Source organism: Moschus berezovskii, chromosome 2, assembly GCF_049115385.1.
Source record: "Moschus berezovskii isolate FMDL1 chromosome 2, NW_MosBer_1.0, whole genome shotgun sequence".
NCBI classification, from domain to species: domain Eukaryota; kingdom Metazoa; phylum Chordata; class Mammalia; order Artiodactyla; family Moschidae; genus Moschus; species Moschus berezovskii.
Genome location: NC_142461.1, coordinates 46,295,949 through 46,318,672, shown reverse-complemented (window position 1 = coordinate 46,318,672; position 22,724 = coordinate 46,295,949). Strand labels below are relative to the sequence as shown.

Genomic DNA, 22,724 nt, shown 5'->3' with positions numbered 1-22,724 from the left:
CTCAAAATTCTCCAAGCTAGGCTTCAGCAATATGTGAATCGTGAACTTCCAGATGTTCAAGCAGGTTTTAGAAAAGGCAGAGGCACCAGAGATCAAATTGCCAACATCCGCTGGATCATGGAAAAAGAGTTCCAGAAAAACATCTATTTCTGCTTCATTGACTATGCCAAAGGCTTTGACTGTGTGGATCACAATATACTGTGGAAAATTCTGAAAGAGATGGGAATACCAGACCACCTGACCTGCCTCTTGAGAAACCTGTATGCAGGTCAGGAAGCAACAGTTAGAACTGGACATGGAACAACAGACTGGTTCCAAATAGGAAAAGGAGTACGTCAAGGTTGTATATTGTCACCCTGCTTATTTAACTTATATGCAGAGTACATCATGAGGAACGCCGGGCTGGAAGAAGCACAAGCTGGAATCAAGACTGCCGGGAGAAATATCAATAACCTCAGATATGCAGATGACACCACCCTTATGGCAGAAAGTGAAGAGGAACTCAAAGGCCTCTTGATGAAAGTGAAAGAGGAGAGTGAAAAGGTTGGCTTGAAGCTCAACATTCAGAAAACTAAGATCATGGCATCTGGTCCCATCACTTCATGGGAAATAGATGGAGAAACAATGGAAACAGTGTCAGACTATTTTGGGGGGCTCCAAAATCACTGTGGATGCTGATTGCAGCCATGAAATTAAAAGACGCTTACTCCTTGGAAGGAAAGTTATGACCAGCCTAGATAGTATATTAAAAAGCAGAGACATTACTTTGCCAACCAAGGTCCGTCTAGTCAAGGCTATGGTTTTCCCGTGGTCATGTATGGATGTGAGAGTTAGACTGTGAAGAAAGCTGATCGCCGAAGAATTGATGCTTTTGAACTGTGGTGCTGGAGAAGACTCTTGAGAGTCCCTTGGACTGCAAGGAGATCCAACCAGTCCATTCTAAAGGAGATCAATCCTGGATGTTCATTGGAAGGACTGATGCTAAAGCTGAAACTCCAATACTTTGGCCACCTCATAAGACGAGTTGACTCACTGGAATAGAGTCTGATGCTGGGAAGGATTGGGGGCGGGAGAAGGGGACGACAGAGAATGAGATGGCTGGATGGCATCACCGACTCGATGGACATGAGTTTGAGTGAACTCCGGGAGTTGGTGATAGACAGGGAGGCCTGGCGTGCTGTGATTCATGGGGTCGCAAAGAGTCGGACACGACTGAGCGACTGAACTGAACTGAACTGAATCCTTTGTAGCCATTATTCTTTTTTGGTTTTCAAATCATCCCCTCTTAAACCAAATGAGACTCTTTCAGGTTGGCTCCTATGTCCTTTTTGATGTGACTTCATTGATATAAGATGAGCCTTTGACGAATTTCATGGTAACTTTCTAGATTTCATGCTCCAGACATTCAGCCACCACTCCTCCATGGATCCTTGGTTCTTTTTAATGGAAAATGGTATTTAGAGATCACAAATTGAGCACCAGGACTGCTCATTGCTATTGAGTTGTCATTGTATCTATATCTTTTTGGTTGACAGAGGCTATTTTTTAAGAGAAAAAAATCATAATCAAAATCAAAACATTTATACCAATATTTCCAAGTCAAATTGAAGATTACATAATTTTTATTTGATGTCTTCAATCTGATGTTTATGTTTATTTTCTCTTAAGCTGATAAGTTTGGTTTCTAATGACATTAAATAATCACATGTTTAATCCTAAAATATACCAGTAACAGTTTTAAAATAGTAATAGTAATATTGCAAAATAAAGTAATATAGTAAAACTTACTAATTTCCCCACAAGTCTTTGCCACAAAAGGTAACACACAAGAGCATTTTCCACTTAACAATTTATTTTGATGATCACCTCATTTCATCATATAGGGACTTTTTAAATTATAGCTGCATTCCATTGGACCTATGTGGATTATTTTAAATTTTTCTGACACAGACTTCATATTATTTCTCTTGTTAATATCTGTTGAATGTTTATGATAATCTACATATTCCAGAAAGGTAATAATTAGACCAAAATTCCTAATAATCTGGCTAAATGAAATAAAGACATAATGCAATATTATTAGAAAAAGTACAAACGCTCAACTAAACATAGCTCTTTAAATACACACCAATTGAGAGAGAAAAAAGGACTCCAAAATTGTAGATGGGAGAATCTAGTCTGGAACCTATCATTTTACTGCTAATTTTAAAAATGGCTCCCATTTGTCAACATGGATTCTCTGGAAACAGAACCTCAAGCAAAAGCTTATATAAAGACACTTAATTTTGTTGGGGAGGGGTCACATGCAATCCCAGGGAAGTGGAAATGAGAGGGAAAAGGAAGGAAAGGAGAGTATAAATGGAACATGTTTCTGCGCTGGCTTCAGCTCTACAAGGAACCCTGCTGGTTTCATAGTGGAAGTCCTTGCATGGGACTTCCTGTGTTCCTCGATTATGTCACCTGGCCCTTGCAGGGTTGCTAGAGAAGCTAGAGCTTCTATTGGTCCATTCAGACTGGTGACCAGACACAGGGTTTCTCACTGTCAACTTCTTGTTGGGGAGCTCTTTGGTCTATGAGGTGGCAGAGTGGCCATGCTTCAAGACAGCAGTATGGGTTTCTCCCACTAAGAAGCCAGCCAGACCCTGTGGTAGGTCCGACCAACCTGGAGTGGCACATGAACTGGGTCTGATTCACAATTCTAAATGCAGTCATCCAAGTTTTCTATGTCTTTGGTACAAAAATAATTTATGACACAGAGCTAGAAAGCATCTTAACGCGTCTAATATTTTTTCCTTGACTTTAAACAAGACCATAAATTATTTTATTTTTTAAAAATTCTAAAGGGTATTTCACAATTTACCTCAGTAGCCCTTTCCAGTTTCTAAACATACCATTTTAAACCTTAAAAAAAATTTGACTATTCTAATTCAGCAACTTGAGACTTTGGTGGATTAATCCCTAGGTTAATAAAAATACTATTCTTTTAAAAATTCTAAAGCTTATGATAATTAGAGGGTGACAAAGGATAACTTTCTCAAATTTTGTCTGGGATATAACTTTTGTATAACAAAATTCACGATTTTTTAGGAATAAATCAGAATCTCTGATAAAATTATTAAGTATTATAAGCAAGTTATGTTAAATTCTAAACATTTTGAGAAACTAGCTTCTCTCACTGTCTGTTGATATCACTCAAAAGTTTAATCACTTAACCAAATGTTCTCTTCTCTGTATTACTGCAACCAGTCTGTTTTTGCTGTTGTTTTGTTGCTTCTGCTAAATATCTCTAATTTGAGTGAAACTTTGACTTGACCTGTTCTAGGTCTCTTGTGGCAATTTGGAAATAAAGCTTCACACATGCTCATAATTAAATTATCTGACTAATTACAATAATTATAATTATTCTTATAAGATTCAGTTATCAAATCTAAATGTAACAATATAGGTAAATGTATAAATGTAAACAATATATGAAATATTGTTGTGATAAAAGAGATGACTCTTATTTTTTCCTTAATGATCATGTGTGTATGTGTCTTATTTTCCATCTCACTCTAATTAGCACATTATAGGGGCAATGACCTTTAGGATTCTATGAGAGAAAAAAGTTCTGTTCAAAACTGCAAACTAGCTTGAGGTCATGCCCTGACATGTCACTGTATTAATATATTGGTAGTAAATGTTAGTTACACTTATGTGGACAGAAGGAGGCCAGGAGAGGGAAGGAGAGAGGGAGAGAAAATAATTCTTGCAAACTCCTGTCTCTCCACTATTGGATAACATTGTTAAGAACAACACAGGTGCTCACTAGATAGTTTTTGAACCAGTGAATGAATGGGTACCCCTCTGGGACTATTAGTTACACTGTTACTTGAAGGCAAAGAGATGGAGTAGATATCTTCAGTTCTCTTTCCGTCCTAGGGTTTTGTGGTTTCTTTGACTACTAAAAGTTGGTTCAGTTCAGTTCAGTTCAGTCGCTCAGTCGTGTCCGACTCTCCGCGACCCCATGAATCACAGCACGCCAGGCCTCCCTGTCCATCACCAACTCCCGGAGTTCACTCAAACTCATGTTCATCGAGTCGGTGATGCCATCCAGCCATCTCATTCTCTGTCATCCCCTTCTCCTCCTGCCCCCAATCCCTCCCAGCATCAGAGTCTTTTCCAGTTGGTTAGGTTGCAAATTTATTCTGAAGTCTTAAAAACAAATACCTTCACATAAAAGACAGGGAGAAAATACTCCTCAGCAAGTCCAGGAAAATCTAATAAATACCTTCAGTAATATGGATAAGTAATGCAAATTCACTAAAAAGGTGTATACCAGCGGCACTAACTTGTGGCTGGAAGAACTTGAGTTGTGTCAAAGGTTATTCTATCCAACATTAGCTGTCTCGGTGTCCATTGTGCACATATGAATGCAGGCGGATGCCTTTCTGAGGTATACTCTCTTGCACTGATCAAGAAAAACTGCTGAAGTCATGAGGCTGCTCCAGACAGAGCCCTCATGTGAGTCGTATGAAAGCTCCCGCACTGCTGACCTCTGGCAAAAAGGGAGTGAACAAGGAGAGGAGAGGCAGAGGGAGAGAGGTTCAAGTGCCGGTGTTCTCCTTGAACCTAGAAGATTATGGGTCAAGAGCTGTGTGCAAAGGCTCTGCAGCCTGGATGCAGCTGCCATCGCTGTTGGGAGGGAGGCAACGCACACAGCTGTCAGAGGAGTGCGCCTGTGATGACGGAGGCTGCGATTGAGGTATTCACATCCCAGGAGCATCTCCCTCTGTTGATAAACAGAGTTCAGAGGCTCCCTTTCTGTAGCAGGGTCTGCTTTTCCTGCAGTAGGACTAAGGCAATAAAAAGAAAATTCTATTAAAGTCACAAAGAATGTGTGGCTGTTGTTATCAAATTTGGGGATTTTCTTTTAAGCCAAAAGGGAAAAGTAACCCTATGCTTTGAGCTGCATGAAATTCACTTGCCTTGCAGTCAAGAAAGTTATTCTCTTGAAATCTCTGAAGTACTAAATTAGCGAGCTGAACCTCAGAAAACAAGCTGCAGTATTTGGTATCCTATGGATTAAAAATTTCAGTAATTAGCTCATGGCTATCAGCAATGCTGTACAGGAAAGTTATTCCCCTAAAGAGGTAAATTAAAGGGACAAGAAAAAGAAAAGTCTAGGTTTAACAGAAAAATTGGAACCCATCCATCAGAGAAATTTAGGTTAACCTAAGTGTCTAAAGACAGATTTTTAGGTAAAGAAAGAATGTTGTGTTTTAGCAGTTGATATCATTATGGGTTTTTTTGTTTTTTTAAAGGAACTGATGTTCAAGAAAGGTACATTTTGGAAGTGTAGGAAGCTTAGAAAACATTTGAAGAGTTAACATCAGGCAAATAAAGAAAAAGTGGTTTATGCTAGCCGTTGTCTTGACTTTGCATAAATTTTATTCCTGCACTTTCCTTTTTCTCTAGCTAACAGACCTAAAAGAAGCATCATGTTCCATGACTTCATTTCACCCCAGGGGACTTCAGGCTGTGCATGCCCGGAAGTTCAAGAGTAAAAGGCCACGGAGTAATAGCGATTCTTTTCAGGAAGAGGATCTGAGGCAAGGTTTTCAGTGGGTGAGTGAGCAGCTGATGTTGATCAAGAGGAATTTAATGTGTACTTGTCTAGGAAGGCTGGCCCTTTTTTCCAAGACAATTATTGAGCAGACCTTCCCAAGCACATTCTGCAAAGCTGTCTAATTTCTCTGGGAGAAAAAGTCAGCACTAAAAAAATGCTCTTTTCTTTCCCCTCTCCGCACTCTTCATTCCCCTTATGCAGAGGAAGAGTCTCCCCTTTGGGGCAGCTTCATCTTACTTGAACTTGGAGAAGCTGGGTGAAGGTTCTTATGCTACAGTTTACAAAGGGATTAGTAGGTAAGTGACTCATTAGCTGGGAAAGACTTTTGAGATGAGGATCTCACCCCCAGGATTTGACATTATGAAGCCAGCTGACACATGGCAGAAATTCAGGACCTGTGCAAGACCCCACTGTCAATAGGGAACGACATAATGACTGAAGTAGCCTTGAAAGAAGACAGACTTCTCTTGCCCCAATTAAAATCAGCCCACTAAGATGTTTATCAGCTTTTCCTCCTTTTGCTTCAATTCAAATTAAACTTTCTCAACCACTAACCATCACTTGGTGGGGAGTACAGTGGATAAGGTGTCATATCCTTCCTGAAACACGACAAGGGTTTCAGTAGCACCCTTGAGTTTGCTCCTTCTTCCACTTTGCCTTCTTAGCAGACATTGAAGTTGGTTTCTACAAAGTAAGACCTAGTATGCAAAGATTGATTTATCCTGGGTTTTCTACACTTGCAAATTACACAAAAATGGCTGGAGATTAAAAAAGACTGTTAATCCAGAAAGCGAATACCCATTTTGGTTAATAAAAACTATGTTAAACATTTTTGAGAGAGTCAAGAACTTCACTGCTTTTTCAAGATGGGATAGTCAAAAAGGTCTGATTTCCTTAATTTACGTTACTCCAGTAGAGAAAAATAATGGCTCAAAGTGGTTAAATGTTAATTTTTAAAAATTTAATATAAATACTACAAAACTTGTGGTATTGTTTTTACTTGTTAAAGGTGAGTTTGGAGGAGATACCATTTTAAATATATTATGTAGAAACAAGGTTTAACTCACTTCCATAGACTATCTTAAGAACCAAGAATATAAAAAAATTTCCTTCAAAAGATTCATCCTAGTAATAGAATGAAAAATACACTAGAAATATATACTCTGTCCAAATTCACAGAGATGTATGTAACAGTATATTAATTGCAGTAAGACTTATAATAGAAAGGGTGAAAGCCTGGTTACCAATATCCATTAATGGAGGACTGGCTAAATTATTACTGTAGAGTGAAGTAGTATGTAAACATCTAGAGTATAAGATAGACATATATGAAAAAAAGCAAGTTACAGAACAATATATGAGCTCATTTAGGAAAAAAAGCACTGTTCATGTATAAATTTGTATGTGCTTAGAGGAATCTGGAAAAATCTAAAGGGACTATTGAAAGTAGCTACTTTTAGTGGTTGAAACTGGAATGGAGAAAGATCACTCAAACTTTTCACTGTATTTCTTATATAAAAGTGTTACATTCATAATTTAAAAACAAGTTAAAACATACCATAAAGATAGATGTCAAGAAAGCATTTTATAAATTCAACATCAATGACTAGTTTTTAAACTCTGAACAAAATAGGAATAGAATGATAATTACTCATTATGATGTAGAGTAATTTCAGATCAACTTATACACTTTTTCTTTGCTGAATACTAGTAACTTCACCATTAAGCTGGAGATAGGGCAAGACTGCCCATTATTTTCTATTGTTAAAGATTATCAGAAGCATTGTAGCCAATGCAACAAGGAAAACAGACTGAATATAATTTTTATGGATTTTAGAATTATCTACTTAAAAAACCCCAAGAGAATCATCTAAGAAACTTCTGTCTAGTGAGATAGGACAACTAGGTCATCAGTTATAAAATCAAAATATACTTATTAACAATTGCCTTATGTATTAGTAATAAGCATTTAATGGAAAATATTGTAGGGGAAATTATTCTTAAAATAGCAACAATAAAAAGTCATTAGCATTAAAAAATGGGCAGGATTTATATATAAGATTTACTAAAGGATATGAAAGACTTGAAAAAGCCAGAAAGGCGTTCATTCTACTCGTATTTATTAAGCACTTACTGTGTTGTTGCTGTTGGTTAGTCACAACTTACCAACTTAACCAACTTACAACTAAGTTAGTAAGTCATGTCCATTTCTTTTGCAACCTCGTAGACTGTAGCCTGTCAGGCTCCTCTGTCCATGGGATTACCCAGGCAAGAATACTGGAGTGGGTTGCCATTTCCTTCTCCAGAGAATCTTCCTAACCCAGGGATCAAACCAGCATCTCATGCATTGGCAGGGTGGATTCTTTACCACTGAGCTACCAGGGAAGCCCTGCTTACTATGTGCCAGGCACTATTTTAGCCAATAAGGATTCATTGAAGAAAAAAAGTGGTAAGTACGGAGTGTATGTTCTAGTGATGATAAGAGATGCAATAAACAAACAAACTCTTTGACCAAGTTTGTCAAAGAGTGAAAATGTTGGAAAAGAATAAAACAGGGAAGAGGAATAGGGAGTGCCGGCATGGGGTGGTGAATTATTAGACAGAGTGATGAGAGGCGGGCTCACTGAGAAGGGAACACTTGAACAGAGATCCTGACAAAGATGAGGCATGAACTGAGGGGGTGTGTAGTGGAAGAAGACCTCAGGCAGAGGGAACAGCAAGCAGCAAACCCCTGAGGCAGGAGCATGCCTGGCATTGGAGGCAGTGGGTAGAAGGACTTGAAGGTAGGAGGAGTTGCAGATACAGTAGGGCCATTGTGTAGGGTCTTGTAAATCATTCCAGGGACTCTGTAAGGATATTTGATTAAAAAATCTAGTAATACAAAGATGGTAATGATTCTGTAATTTAGAATTTTAATGTATTCTAAATATGTTCAAACGCTACAATAATTAAAACACTTTCACTTTCACACATTGGAGAAGGAAATGGCAACCCACTCCAGTGTTCTTGCCTGGAGAATCCCAGGGATGGGGGAGCCTGGTGGGCTGCCGTCTATGGGGTCACACAGAGTCGGACACGACTGAAGTGACTTAGCAGTATCAGCAGCACAAGTATAAAAAAAGACAGATTAAAGAAATATGATTTGTAAAACCCAAAGAGTCACAAATCCAAGTATTAGTAAGATCTAATATACAATCACTGTTCATGGGGTTCTCATGATTGCTGGGAGAAATATCAATAACCTCAGATACACAGATGACACCACCCTTATGGCAGAAAGCAAAGAGGAACTAAAGAATCACTTGATTAAAGTGAAAGAGGAGAGTGAAAAAGTTGGCTTAAAACTCAACGTGTAGAAAATTAAGATCACGGCATCTGGTCCCATCACTTCATGGCAAGTAGATGGGGAAACAGTGGAAACAGTGACCGACTTTATATTTTTGGACTCCAAAATCATTGCAGATGGTGACTGCAGCCATGAAATTTAAAAAACACTTGCTCCTTGAAAGAAAAGCTATGACCAACATAGACAGCAAATTAAAAGCAGAGACATTACTTTGCCAACAAAGATCTGTCTAGTCAAAGCTATGGTTTTTCCAGTAGTCATGTATGGATGTGACAGTTGGACTATGAAGAAAGTTGAGCGCCAAAGAACTGATACTTTTAAACTGTGGTTTTGGAGAAGACCCTTGAGAGTCCCTTGGACTGCAAGGAGATCCAACCAGTCAATCCTAAAGGAAATCAGTCCTGAATATTCATTGGAAGGACTGATGCTAAAGCTGAAACTCCAATGCTTTGACCACCTGATGCGAAGAACTGATCCACTGAAAAAGACCCTGGAGCTGGGAAAGATTGAAGCAGGAGGAGAAGGGGATGACAGAGAATGAGATGGTTGGATGGCATCACCAACTCCATGGACATTAGTTTGAGCAAGCTCTGGGAGATGATGAAGGACAGGGAAGCCTGGCATGCTGCAGTCCATGGGGTCACAAAGAGTTGGACACGACTGAGTGACTGAACTGTATACAATCACGGTGGCATGTCAAATCAGCAGGGGAAAAGACAGTTCAGTAAATGGAGTTGGAAAAGGTAAATATACAATATATCAAAAATATACAATAGGAATTCCCAGTGGGTAAAGGAATTGAAAAAGAAAACATACAAGAACTAGAAGAATAAACAAGGGAAGTCTATATAACTTTTGGACTGGAAAGGTCTGTCTGTACATAACACGTAAGTCAGAACCTGTTAGGGAATATTGGACATGTTCATGGTGGCCCATATATCCAAGTACATTCTAGGGACCCCTCAATTCTGAGATATTTTAACAGAGATTCACTGAAACAGTTACCATGGTCAAACTGACACAGGTAACCCTAGATCAAAATATAATGTGATCCTTCATCATAGGTGCTCTCAGCATTTTTAAAATGTTGATGTATAGCATGATTATCTAAAAAAGATTAAGAAAAATTTTAAAGTATAAAGCATTTTCTGAACATATTTGACTTCCCTGGTGGCTCAGATGGTAAAGAATCTGCCTGCAATGCAGGAGACCTGAGTTCAATCCCTGGGTCAGGAAGATCCCCTGGAAGAGGAAATGGAAACCCACTCCAACATTCTTGCCTGGAGAATCCCATGGGTGGAGGAGCCTGGAGGGCTACAGTTCATGGGGTCACAAAGAGTTGGACATAACTGAGTGACTTCACTTTCATTTTCATATTTGACCAGAAAATTTTTAGCATAGGTGTTGGGGAAAATTTCACAGACCTATTCTCTGAGTAAAGCATTTTGGAAAATACTGAATGTCATAAGAAATTGAAAGTTTAAAATTTCAAAGAAATGATAAGGCAAACAAAAGAAATTGGTAAGAGGTATATGCAAAATACTTCCCCCCAAAATGGACAAATAAGTAAACTACAAAAAAACATAAAAGACCAATAAACTTATAAAAATTCAGTTCCACAAGTAGTTAAAGGAATATAAATTAAAATGGAATCATCCTTTTCACCTTTTCAGTTCAGTTCAGTTCAGTCTCTCAGTCGTGACCGACTCTTTGCCTTTTAAAAAGACCAAAACTGAAGATAAAAGTATGCACCTGATAAACAAGCCCCACATTTGTGGAAATATGTCAAAGGGACCCAGAAGCCAACTGAAAAAGCTCCCAAAGAACAAATGTGGAAAATTTTGAGCAACAAAATAAAATAGTATTGGGTTGTAACCCAAAGTATAAAGTGAATACCTATGAGTCCAAAGTGCTATTAATAAGTAGTTTGGTTAATTAATAAATGGGAGAGGAGGCAATTTCCAGATAATTTATGTAGCTATTCTACCTTCAAGCTGGCAGAGCATAACTTTCTACTATTTAAGTGTGGGCTACTGAGAGTGACATTCTTCTAAAATACAGTATGGAAAGGGATTAGGGGGAGAATAAATTTACAGTGAAGAAACCTGATAGATATTACCTGAGCCAAGTGATTAAGGCCACATCAAAAGTCGTGTATTATGATGACAGCATGTACCCTAACACAATGTGACAAAACCAAAACCCATGACCATGGTCTAATCATAAAAAAAAAAAAAAAATCAGAAAAATTCCAGTGAAGAGGTACCCTACAAAATACTTGACCAGTACTCCTCTAAATTGTCAGTGTCATCAAAAACAAGGAAAGTCTGGGAAATTGAGCATGACAACTAAATGCAATGTTTGTCCCAGATGAGATCATAGAATAGAAAAAGGACATCAGATAAAAACTAAAGAAATCCTGGTAATCACATTTCAGTATATAAATGTATCAAGTCAACCTGTTGCATACCTTAAATTTACAGGGTTATATGTATATACATTATATATGAAAATACAATGCTATATATCTCAATTTTTGAAAAAACTAAGAGAGGTAAATTGATTTTCATAAATTTATACATATCTAGAAAGAATAATTTCTGTGAGAAAGCATTTTGAAATGAAATTGAAAAGTTGTAATAAACTTGTAAATGATATTTTAAAAGGCAATATACAACAGCAAAAGAATTTTTAAAACTTAAAAATCATCTACTGTATAATCATTCCATCTCTGTAGCATAGCAATGTACACATGTGCATTTTGTCTTCCACATGCACATAGATTATTTAGTTACAAATGCGGTGTGCTTGCTGTTATGGCTTTTTAAATTTTAATTAATTTATTTTTGACCATACTGAGTCTTTGTTGCTGCATGGGCTTTTCTCAAGGTGCGGTGAGCAAGGGCTATTCTCTAGTCGCAGTGGCCTCTCTTGTTGCAGAGCACGAGCTCTAGGGGATGCGGGCTTCAGTAGTTGCAAGGTGTGGGCTCAGCATTTGTGGTTCCTAGGTGCTAGAGCACAGGCTCAATGGTTGTGGTGCATGGGCTTAGTTGCTCTGTGGCATGTGGGATCTTCCCAGACCCAGGGATCAAACCTGTATCTCCCCCTATATTGGCAAGCAGATTCTTTCCACTGAGCCACCAGGGAAGCCTCATGTTTCTTTCTATATGCCTATGGACTTAACTTTTGTTATGAATGCAAAATACTCTACTATACTGATGTACCACAAATTTTTTAACTGTTTCTCTAATGCTGAACATTTCAGTTATTTCTATTTTTTTTTTCTATTGTAACTAACACAACAAATAATGTCTTTCATTACTTGGAATTATTAAAATCTTGTTAATTAACATTATTGGGAAAAATCTTGAGTATGATAATCTCGTGGCTTTTTGTATGATCATGTTATGGTGGTGATTTAGTTGTTAAGTTGTGTTCAACTCTTGTGGGCCCATGGACTGTAGCCTGCCAGGCTTCTCTGTCCATAGGATTCTCCAGGCAAGAATACTGGAGTGGGTTGCTATTTCCTTCTCCAGGAGATCTTTTTCACCCAGGAGTCAAATCTGGATCTCCTGTATTGCGGGCATACGCTGCAATACTGAGCTATAAAGGAATCCCATGATCATGTTGAAAAGTGAAAGTGAAAGTCGTTCAGTTGTGTCTGACTCTTTGTGACCCCATGGACTATACAGTCCATGGAATTCTCCAGGCCAGAATACTGGAGTGGGTAGCCTTTCCCTTCTCCAGGGGATCTTCCCAACCAACCCAGGGATCAAACTCGGGTGTCCCTCATTGCAGGCAGATTCTTTACCAGCTGAGTTAGTTATACTCTCCCAAATTTTACCAATTTACAGTAACCCACAAGAAGCAATACAATTTTACTACAAAAAACCCTAAAGAATTCCTAATAAACTATGGACTTTAGTTAATAATTATGTATCAACATTGCCTCATTAATTCAACAAATGTATGATACTAATATAAGTACAACAACAATAGAAGAAAATGGATGTGAGGTATATGGGAACCTTTTGTACTATCTTCCCAACTTTTCTGTAAATCTAAAACTGTTCTAAAAAATGAAATATTGAAGCAAGAACAAGGAAAAGCAAGGAATCTGTCTGGTGTCAGTGAATGGGTGCTAGAATGGCCAGCCTCATGACCAGTTAGTGGTGCAACCACTCTGTGACACGATTTGGGAACATGTGTGCAAAACAATAAAAACTTGTGTGCTGCATAGTCTGATTTAGCAATTCTATCTCAACCCTGAAAAAATAACAGAGGCTGTGTGAAAAGACTTATGTGCAAATACAAACAAATATGATTGTCAGGGTATTTTTATAATAGTCAAAAGTCAGAGACACTATTAAAATATTTGGAACTGGCAAAACACATTGTAGCATATTTATCTGATAAAATGTTATTATTAAGTATCACATAATACAAGAATGACTAGAAGTTAAATGGAGAAAAAACTAATAATATGATATAAAACCCACTGTATTAAAAAAAACAGTATAGTTATACTTGCATTAAAATCTTCTCTGTTTTCTGGCATTTAGCTTACATCAGCAAACAGAACAATGAGTAACTGGAGAGTAGGAGGCGATGAAGAGAGAGAGAATGGTGGGACTGGGCAGGTTAGGTAGCACCTAGGATCTGATTGTAAGAATTTGACTTTCATTCAGGATGAGATGTGGAGACAATGTTGGGTTTTGAGCACAAAAGTGACTTGTTTTGACTTTCACTTTAAACAGATTCCCTGGCCTACCGTTGGGAGTAGATAGTAGGGGTACAAACACACAAGCAGAAATGCTGTTAGGAGTTCATAACAACAGTTCAGATGAAAAATAAGGATGGCGCAAATCAGGTCACAATGGTAAATAAAAGGAACAATATGCATCGAAATATGAGGATGGCTTTGTTGGCTTTGTCTTCTGTGCTTTCCCATATTCTCCATATTTTCTGTAATGAATATATATCACTTTGGTAAAGAGAAAGCAATGATTTGATATATACATATGACTTTTAAAACTTACTTTGAGAAAACTGTACATTTTATATGCTGGAATAAAATTTGAAGGAAAGTTACTTTTGTTAAGCCATTTTTAGTATAAATTGCTACTATGAGCCATGTCGACAAATATGTGCCCCTTCCCCTGACTGTTCCAGGATAAATGGACAACTAGTGGCTTTAAAAGTCATCAGTATGAATGCAGAGGAAGGAGTCCCATTTACAGCCATCCGGGAAGGTAAGAACAGTAGAGTGGGCCCAAGAGATGTTTTAAGTTTTTGATTTGATAAAAACACATTGAACCTATCCATTCAGTATCTAGCTTTTGATATTTATAGAAGTAATGTAATAATTGCAATTTTATTCTTCACACCAATTTTCCAAATCATTTTATTACTTACTGTTGAAGAAATTAGAATTTAAAACTATTATATTAATTGACCCAGGCTATGAACTCAGTATTTACTAAACATTGTCTGTGAGTTTGGTCCCATGCTACGTGCTAAGGCTGTATCTACATAACCCTAGAAATATCCATACAAAGGAGAAAATTAATATACTTACAAATCCTCAGAAAAACTCTCTGAAAAAACATGTATTTTTAGTGTTGTGCCTGTTTTATGTTTTGGTTTTTTTGGCCCCCAAGGTATCCTAGCTCCCTGAACAGGGATCGAACCCTCACCCCCTGCATTAGAAGGCAAAGTGTTAGCCACTAGACCACCAGGGAAGTCCTTAGTGTTGTGCCTATATTTTCTCTGAACCTCAGGTGGTAGAGCAAGTAGATGAGAAGTCTGGTGTCGGTAGGACTTGGGCTTGAATCTTAAAGGTCTACAGATTACTAGTGCTGTGACAATGGGTAGATTACTTTTCCTATTTAAGACGTCTATTGCAGAAAGAGAATTTGTTCTTCAGTCTCTCAGTCGTGTCTGACTCTTTGTGATCCCGGGGACTGCAGCACGCAAGGCTTCCCTGTCCTTCACCATCTCCTAGAGTTTGTTCAAACTCCTCTCCATTGACTCAGTGATGGCATCCAACCATCACATCCTCTGTCATCCCCTTCTCCTCCTGCCTTCAATCTTTCCCAGCATCAGGGTCTTTTCCAATGAGTTGACTCTTCCCATCAGGTGGCCAAAGTATTGGAGCTTCAGCTTCAGCATCAGTCCTTCCAATGAATATTCAGGGTTGATTTCTTTTAGGATTGACTGGTTTGATCTCCAGTACCTATTTCTTTGAGTTATTATGAGGGTTAAGTGACAATATGCATATAAAACACTAATCACAGGGTTCATCTTCCGAGTTCAATATGTTGGCAAATATCATTATCTTTTTGCTCCTTTCTTTTAGTGATGTCTCATTCACTATCAAGATAACTAAAAATTTATAATTTAAAAATCAAGAAGCCAGTACAGTGAAAATAAATCATTAAAATGCAACTTATTAGCCTTCTTACATGAGCCATTTGAAATAAAATAATAGAATTACTATCCTTTTCATCAAAACCCCAGAGAAATGGCTCCTCTCTGGTCTTTCTTGCCCCCTTTTTAACAACTTCATCTTCCCTTTTTTATGGAGCACATACTGTACACAAAGCATACTGCAGAGTGTTGTGAAAGATGAGAAGAAAAATCTGATCTTTGCTATATATCTTTCCAGTTGTAATAGAGCAGATGGTTCAGGTTGGAAGCAGTGCTATGATGAAGGTAAAAAAGACCTTGTAAACTGAGATGAAAACCAATCAGTCTCAGTATGGCTAATTGATTTTTGAACTGAGCTTGGAGGATGGGTCATGCAAACAGGCTTGGGAAAAGCAATTCAGAAAATGACTTTATAACTGAATTTGATGCCATTTTCAAAAGCCTTCCAGAGCCCCTGGGAAATATGTCATTCTGAATTTCAGTAGAAGGACCAAATGGCTGTCTAGTTAGCTGGGGCTTCAACCTGGTAGGATCAGGTGCATTCTGGAGAAGAGTGTGTTTTTAAGTGTTTAATATAATGGACGCTGTATTTACTGATGGACATATTAGTGGTCCCCATGAAAGGATGATCAGATTTAGAAAGAGATGTATGGACAGGCTAGGGAGCATTTCTGAGCATAATAGACATCCCCAGGTGACCAGCATAAGGCGTGGGTCTCTAGGCCCAGGTTTACCCTCTTCTCACAGTGTTTCCTTTGTGAGGTGTGCTTGCCTGTTGCTACAGGCCTGCCTTGCTCAGATTTTCTCCACAGCCAAGTTTTTTTCAGGTTGACATTTGACTTTTAACAGCGAAAACTTTGCCGGTTTTGCTAACAGATGGTTCTCAGCGTGGTTCAGAAATGCTGGATCTGCATTGTTCTGTATGCTAAATGTTTCTTTTATTTCTTATTTACTGAGAAATTGCCTCTCCATCACAGGTGTTTGCAATTACATTTAGTATTCAACTGTGGACTTTCTTGGTTTGTTTTATGGACTTACCTTACTGAATGCTTTGCTTGTTTAATATGAAAAACCACAAAAGGATTTTTTTGACACACTGGAGGTTGTTAGGCATCCAGTTTCCAACAACGCATGTTTCTTTTTCCACCAATGTAAATGCTGGGAGCCCTTGATAGAGGAGCCCTCTCTCTTCAAGAAGACATAAGGCCTCTTTGAAAACTTTGGCACTGTCCCATTTTTCCTGTAAGAACTTTAAGGATGTGAGGCCAGGGAGACAGGAGGTTAAATGAGAAGGGCTGGAAGGCAAAAGAAGAACAGCTGGAGTTCATTAGTTAAAATCCAGGGTCACTAGCTAAAAAGGCAACCGAAAGCCACGTGCAGAAAAACTAAATGAGCAATGCAGACTTCTCTAAAAAGCCTTGAAGTAGGAATTACTTTTCCTGAACAGTTTGGCTGCTCTAATGGTGTATCAGCCAAAGATTCATTGAGTAGGATTTTACTACATGTGCAGTCTCTATATGTATAGGTAGAAAGCATGTGGCAATTTATTAATCTGGTCGTTTGGAATATTACTTGATTGTAACATGTAATATAATGAAATTAGCAAAAGTATGCACAGCACTAAGGGCAATATACCTTAATACATGTGCCAGATATCGTTCATGTGTTAACCTCTTTCAGTCCTTTGGAGGTAGATATTATTACAATTCCAGTAGAGAGCTGTGAGCCAAGCAAAATCAGAGTCAAAATCCATACACTGTCCTTGCATTCATTCCACGAGTATTCATTGAGCACCTGCTATGGCCAGGTATTTTGCCGCTGCTATATACACAACAGTGGACACAATAGGCATGTTGCCCATCCTTATTCCTCTGCTAGTTAAAAAGATTAGCCTTCATTGAAACTTACAGAATCTTTCCCAGTGGGCTCTATATTTTAAATGTTTGTTTTTGCAACTAGGAGATAACACTTTCATTGGAATAGGCTAATGTGATGTTTTTATATAAGAACATGTTCCCTAGTTTTATTAACCTATGTATCAATATCTTAATAATGTACATTATTTTAAATATCTTTCTATAAAAATAGAAACTGTTTAAAAAGCACTTCCAGGACTTTCAGCCCGTTAGCGGCATTCATTAGGAAGCATTCATAGAACTAATCTTTTTTGAGGACTAGCATTCATAGAACTAATCTTTTTTGAGGACTAGGCACATAATATAATCTTCCCCCCACCTCAATCTTTGTTTTGAAACTTTGCATCAACTCTAGTTGGTAAAGTGTGATTTTTGTTGTAGTGATGAAGGAGTTTGAACTTCAGAGAAGTTAGATAACTGGTCAGAGGTCACAGAGCTAGTAATCAGAGGCATTACATATTCAAATCCATTCTATTCTATTCTAAAGCCTTTCTACTTTATTACGGTAAAGCATAATAAATAAATAAAGCATTTTTTCCTTTTGCAAAAGTAAAAATAGAAATCTATTTTTATGAAGCATGTTGTATAAATATTAAGAAACATTTTAAAGAAAATATACAATATTGTATATTTATCAATTCTGATTCTTTCATATACTCTATAGCACTATAATTCCAAATCTTTAAGTTAGAAAATGGTTTCAGCTGAGAATCTTTTAAGATCATTCTCTAGTAGAAAACATTACAGAGTAATTATTTTCAGTCCATATATAAGAAAAAGCCAAAAATAGACAAAGTCACCTCTACAAGGTGATACAGTGAAGTGTTGTTTTTGTTCACTCAGTCGTGTCCAACTGTTTGTGATCCCACGGACTGCAGCATGCAAGGCTTCCCTGTCCTTCACCATCTCCCGAAGCTTGCTCAAACTCATGTCCATTGAGTCAGTGATGCTTAGTTGCTTAGTCATGACTGACTCTTTGCAACCCCATGGACTATAGCCTGCCAGGCTCCTCTGTCCATGGGGATTCTCCAGGCAAGAATACTGGAGTGGGTTGCCATGCCCTCCTCCATGGGATCTTTCCAACCCAGGGATCAAACCCAAGTCTCCCTAATTGCAGGCAGATTTTTTACCATCTGAGCCACCAAGGAAGCCCAAGAATACTGGAGTGGGTAGCTTATCCTTTCTCTAGGAGATCTTCCCGACCCAGGAATCAAACCAGGATCTCTGGCATTGCAGGCAGATTCTTTATCAGCTAAGTTATCAGAGAAGCCCAGAGGCACCTTTAGTGACCTAATGATAACCTGTTATTGAAGATACAAGAGCCAGTCCTCAGCCCTTCCCACTCATCTGGGCTCCCCAAGTTTGGCTCTCTCCTCTTTTTTAACTTTGAATCTTTCCACAGGTTTTCAATTCTCCCATCGTGAAATGGAAATCCCCTCCACTCTTTGTATTATGCTTCAGCAATCCTTCATCCCATGCTCTTATCCCTGCCCTCCGTCAGTCACATCCACAGGCCCTGCTGACCTCCTGTGGGCCCTTGAATTTTAGAGTATGGTCACATCTTGCAAAGCCTTGCTCTAGAAGGCAGAACACCCTTTCCCTGCTCCTCCAATGGCCTTTATCTCTCCAGGCTTCCTCTCCTGTAGCTCTGAAGCAGAGTTGATAAGCTTTCCAGAGAAAGGCATGTTCAAAGTGCTCTGAGTACTTTGGTGAAATTGGCTGGGTAAATGGAATCTTTTTTTTTTTTGCAACTTCTCTGGCCTGTAAGAAAAATAAGTTACGTAAATGCAATGACTGACCATTTACTAAATAATGAAGTTTTAAAAATAGTTTTAAATATTATTTCACAACAAGTTTTTTCCAGGCTTGAAAAATCAGAATACTTGATTTGAAATGTTTAAAAAACAAATAGTGCTTGATATTTTTAAAGCAGAACTTTCATGATCAATGATTTAATTAAATTTTTGTTTAATTTTTCTAGCTTCACTCCTGAAGGGTTTGAAACATGCCAACATTGTGCTGCTGCATGACATAATACACACCAAAGAGACACTGACATTCGTATTTGAATATGTGGTGAGTTGTCCCAGCATTTTCCGAAGTGTAAGGGAAAAGCCTGGTGCTTATATGATGAATCTATTAATATTTTATGGCATGACAAAACTTTCATAACCATGTGAAAAGTGTCATGGAAATTTTTATTATTGGAAATTTCACTATTGTTCTTATGCTCTTTTACCCACTATTTTTGTTGCCTTTTCCCCCCTCACCAACAAGAATAAACATTTCAAATTTGCCTCCTGAATAAAACTTTGCACTTATTTTTTAATCTAGTTGGGATGGGGAGGGAGGTAGGAGGGCGGTTCAAAATGGAGAACATATGTACACCCAGGGCAGATTCATGTCAATATATGGCAAAACCAGTACAGTAATGTAAAGTAATTAGCCTCCAATTAAAAATTTTAAAAAAATCACTATGTGAGGAGAGACCACAAATTTTTCCTTGACAATAATGACATAAACCACAGGGTTCTAAAAACCTCCATACAAGTTTACTAAAGAATAAATCATTTTGTATTTTGAAAGATAAAAGCCATTCCAATATTAGCAGAAAGAAAGCATAAGGTATGTGTACCCGACTTGCTTTTCCGGACACTTGGAGAGTACAAATATCCCCACATCATTGTGTTCAGTGGCAGTCATTTAAAATGAACCTCTCTTGTAAATGGCAACCCACTCCAGTGTTCTTGCCTGGAGAATCCCAGGGACAGGGGAGCCTGGTGGGCTTCCGTCTAAGGGGTCACACAGAGTCGGACACGACTGAAGTGACTCAGCAGCAGCAGCAGCAGCAGCAGACCATGAAATTTTTACACCTTGTTTCACGTTCCTGGATATGTTCCATGTCTCCAGTTTACAGTCTATGGAGATTTGAATAGAATTTGTATCCTACTGGTGTGTAAAAACTGTATAAATCTTAATTATGTTGAATTGGTTGACAGTGCTTATCATGTCTACTATACCCTACTACTTCTCAGCATATTCTATTAATTTTTGAGTATGATATGATATTGAAACTCCAACTAAAAATCTTAATTTATCTACTTTAAAAAAGTATAATATATAGTGGAACTATATGTAACCTTGTTCTGTATTTTCCAAGGCTCCTGTAAATGTGTTATCATACTTGCATAATTTAAAAAAAGTAATAAAAAATAAATAAAATGAACCTCTCTTGTGTCAAGAAACAGGGTTCCTTCTAAGAGCAGCTAATTAGAAAGACACACTATGTTTGACTTTAACAGTGGTGTCTCAGAAAACCTGGTTGTGTACCTTTTGCAGGTTATTCTCAAAAATTCTGAACTTTGTAACACCTCTGAGAGTCAAGTCTGTGGTCTGCTTTGTGACACTGACCAAGCAATACTAACATCACCCTCTCCACCATTTTGTGTAGCACACAGACCTGGCTCAGTACATGTCTCAGCACCCAGGAGGGCTTCATCCTCATAATGTCAGGGTAAGTACTTTGAGGGCTGGGACTCCCCTCTCCTCCCACAGCAGGAGAATTCTGAAACAGACTGCCATCACAAACTGAAAGTCCATGATACTAGGTAAGAAGATGGACACCATTGATATTCCAGAGAAAAGTTAAAAAAAAAAAATCTGCCCTCAAGATATGGAGCAAAGTCTGGCTGCTTTCTGGGCAACCTAACCCTGTCAGTCATCACCATCAAGCAAATGTGTCTTTAGAAGTATAACCCAGTTAAAAATAATTTCCTTAAAAGGAAAGAAGTGAAGTTAAGCTATCATAAAATAAATACATTCTTCATAGCAGACTACTGTGCTCTGTGTTAAAGTTCATGTTGCACTTAAAGTTCCCAACTAGAACTAGCAAACTACCTTGATTGGTTCTTTATCAGTTATCTTTTTGCCTGTTCTATAAGATCCTATTACATGTGGGACCAACTTCCATTTTTCCAGTTATTGGAATAGAAGTAATATTAAACTCTTCAGTTCAGTTCAGTTCAGTTCAGTCGCTCAGTCATGTCCGACTCTCTGCAACCCCATGAATCACAGCACGCCAGGCCTCCCTGTCCATCACCAACTCCCGGAGTTCACTCAAATTCATGTCCATCGAGTCGGTGATGCCATCCAGCCATCTCATTCTCTGTCATCCCCATTTAATTCCATATCTGTTATAAATTTTAGAAACCATTTGTATGTTATATTTTTCATTCTCTAAGGTTTGATTGGCATTAATTGATTGGCCCTTAACATAACCATATGAGTTTTGTATATGATGTACCCATTCATTTAACTAATATTTGTGTGTTCATTTATTCATTCATTCAAGATATATTTGAGTACTCAGTACCATATTAAATCCTAAGTTTTCAATAATGAAAAAGTTGTGTTTCTTATTTTCAATGAGCCGAAGGCCAGTAAGATATGTGGACTTAGATAGGTAGTGAGAAGCAAGGTGATGAGGGCTATGGCCATGTTAATTAGGAATACTATGAGGACTCATCAGAGAAGTCAATGGCAAGCCACTCCAGTACTCTTGCCTAGAAAATCCCATGGATGGAGGAGCCTGGTAGGCTGCAGTCCGTGGGGTCGCTAAGAGTCGGACATGACTGAGCAACTTCACTTTCACTTTTCACTTCACACATTGGAGAAGGAAATGGCAACCCACTCCAGTGTTCTTGCCTGGAGAATCCCAGGGATGGGGGAGCCTGGTGGGCTTCTGTCTATGGGGTCACACAGAGTCGGACACGACTGAAGTGACTTAGCAGCAGCAGCAGCATGAGGACTCATAGTAAGGGGACTCCAGTCATGGAGGCAAGGGGAAAGGAAGGTTTGAAGACAGGGTTTTGAAAAGAATAAAAACATTTAAAAATACTTAGAGGAAACTGAAATAGAAAACTAACTAGGGGGACCAAGAAGGAATGCCTAGTAGTGTGTTAAGGACTCTGATGAGAATGGAATCCATTAAATTATCTGCATGATCATGGGATTTCTTTTTTATTTTTTTAATGGCAGCACTTAGTTCAAATAGAGGAGCAGAGAAAGTAGAAAGTTGGACTGATTGAGAATTGGGGCTGTGCCAGATGTGTGCGAGAAAAAGACAGTTGGGCCACATATTTGGAGACTATCAAGAGAGAGGCTAAAGGGATGGTCAGGGACTTCTAAACTGAGTCCAATCTGAGGGAAGGAAGTGAAGACAGGCAGGTTACTGATAGCTAGGGAGAGAGCAGAAGAGTCAAGGAACCAGAGGTTTGATTATACTGAACAGTTGGAGAAAGAGTAACTATGAGAAAGATAGAACATTTTCAGACTTGAGGGACTCTTGCAGCAAGCACTATGCTAAGTGTTTAGCAGGACAGAAAGATGCAGAAGACATGATTCCTATCCTCAAAGGATGTAGAGC

The 22,724-nt window shown here is 38.3% G+C and overlaps 1 protein-coding gene across 2 annotated transcripts in view; it reads left to right on the top strand.

Annotated features, from left to right (window-relative positions):
* The first annotated feature begins 4,621 nt into the window (after window positions 1–4,621).
* CDK15 (cyclin dependent kinase 15) overlaps window positions 4,622–22,724 on the top strand; it is an 85,288-nt gene continuing 67,185 nt past the window's right edge. For both annotated transcript variants that reach the window (XM_088828329.1, XM_055398111.2), the window contains exons 1-6: window positions 4,622–4,744; window positions 5,458–5,607; window positions 5,810–5,904; window positions 14,127–14,206; window positions 19,281–19,375; window positions 20,751–20,813. In XM_088828329.1, coding sequence (XP_088684455.1) covers window positions 4,622–4,744; window positions 5,458–5,607; window positions 5,810–5,904; window positions 14,127–14,206; window positions 19,281–19,375; window positions 20,751–20,813 — 606 coding nt within the window. The remainder of the gene's footprint in view (window positions 4,745–5,457; window positions 5,608–5,809; window positions 5,905–14,126; window positions 14,207–19,280; window positions 19,376–20,750; window positions 20,814–22,724) is intronic.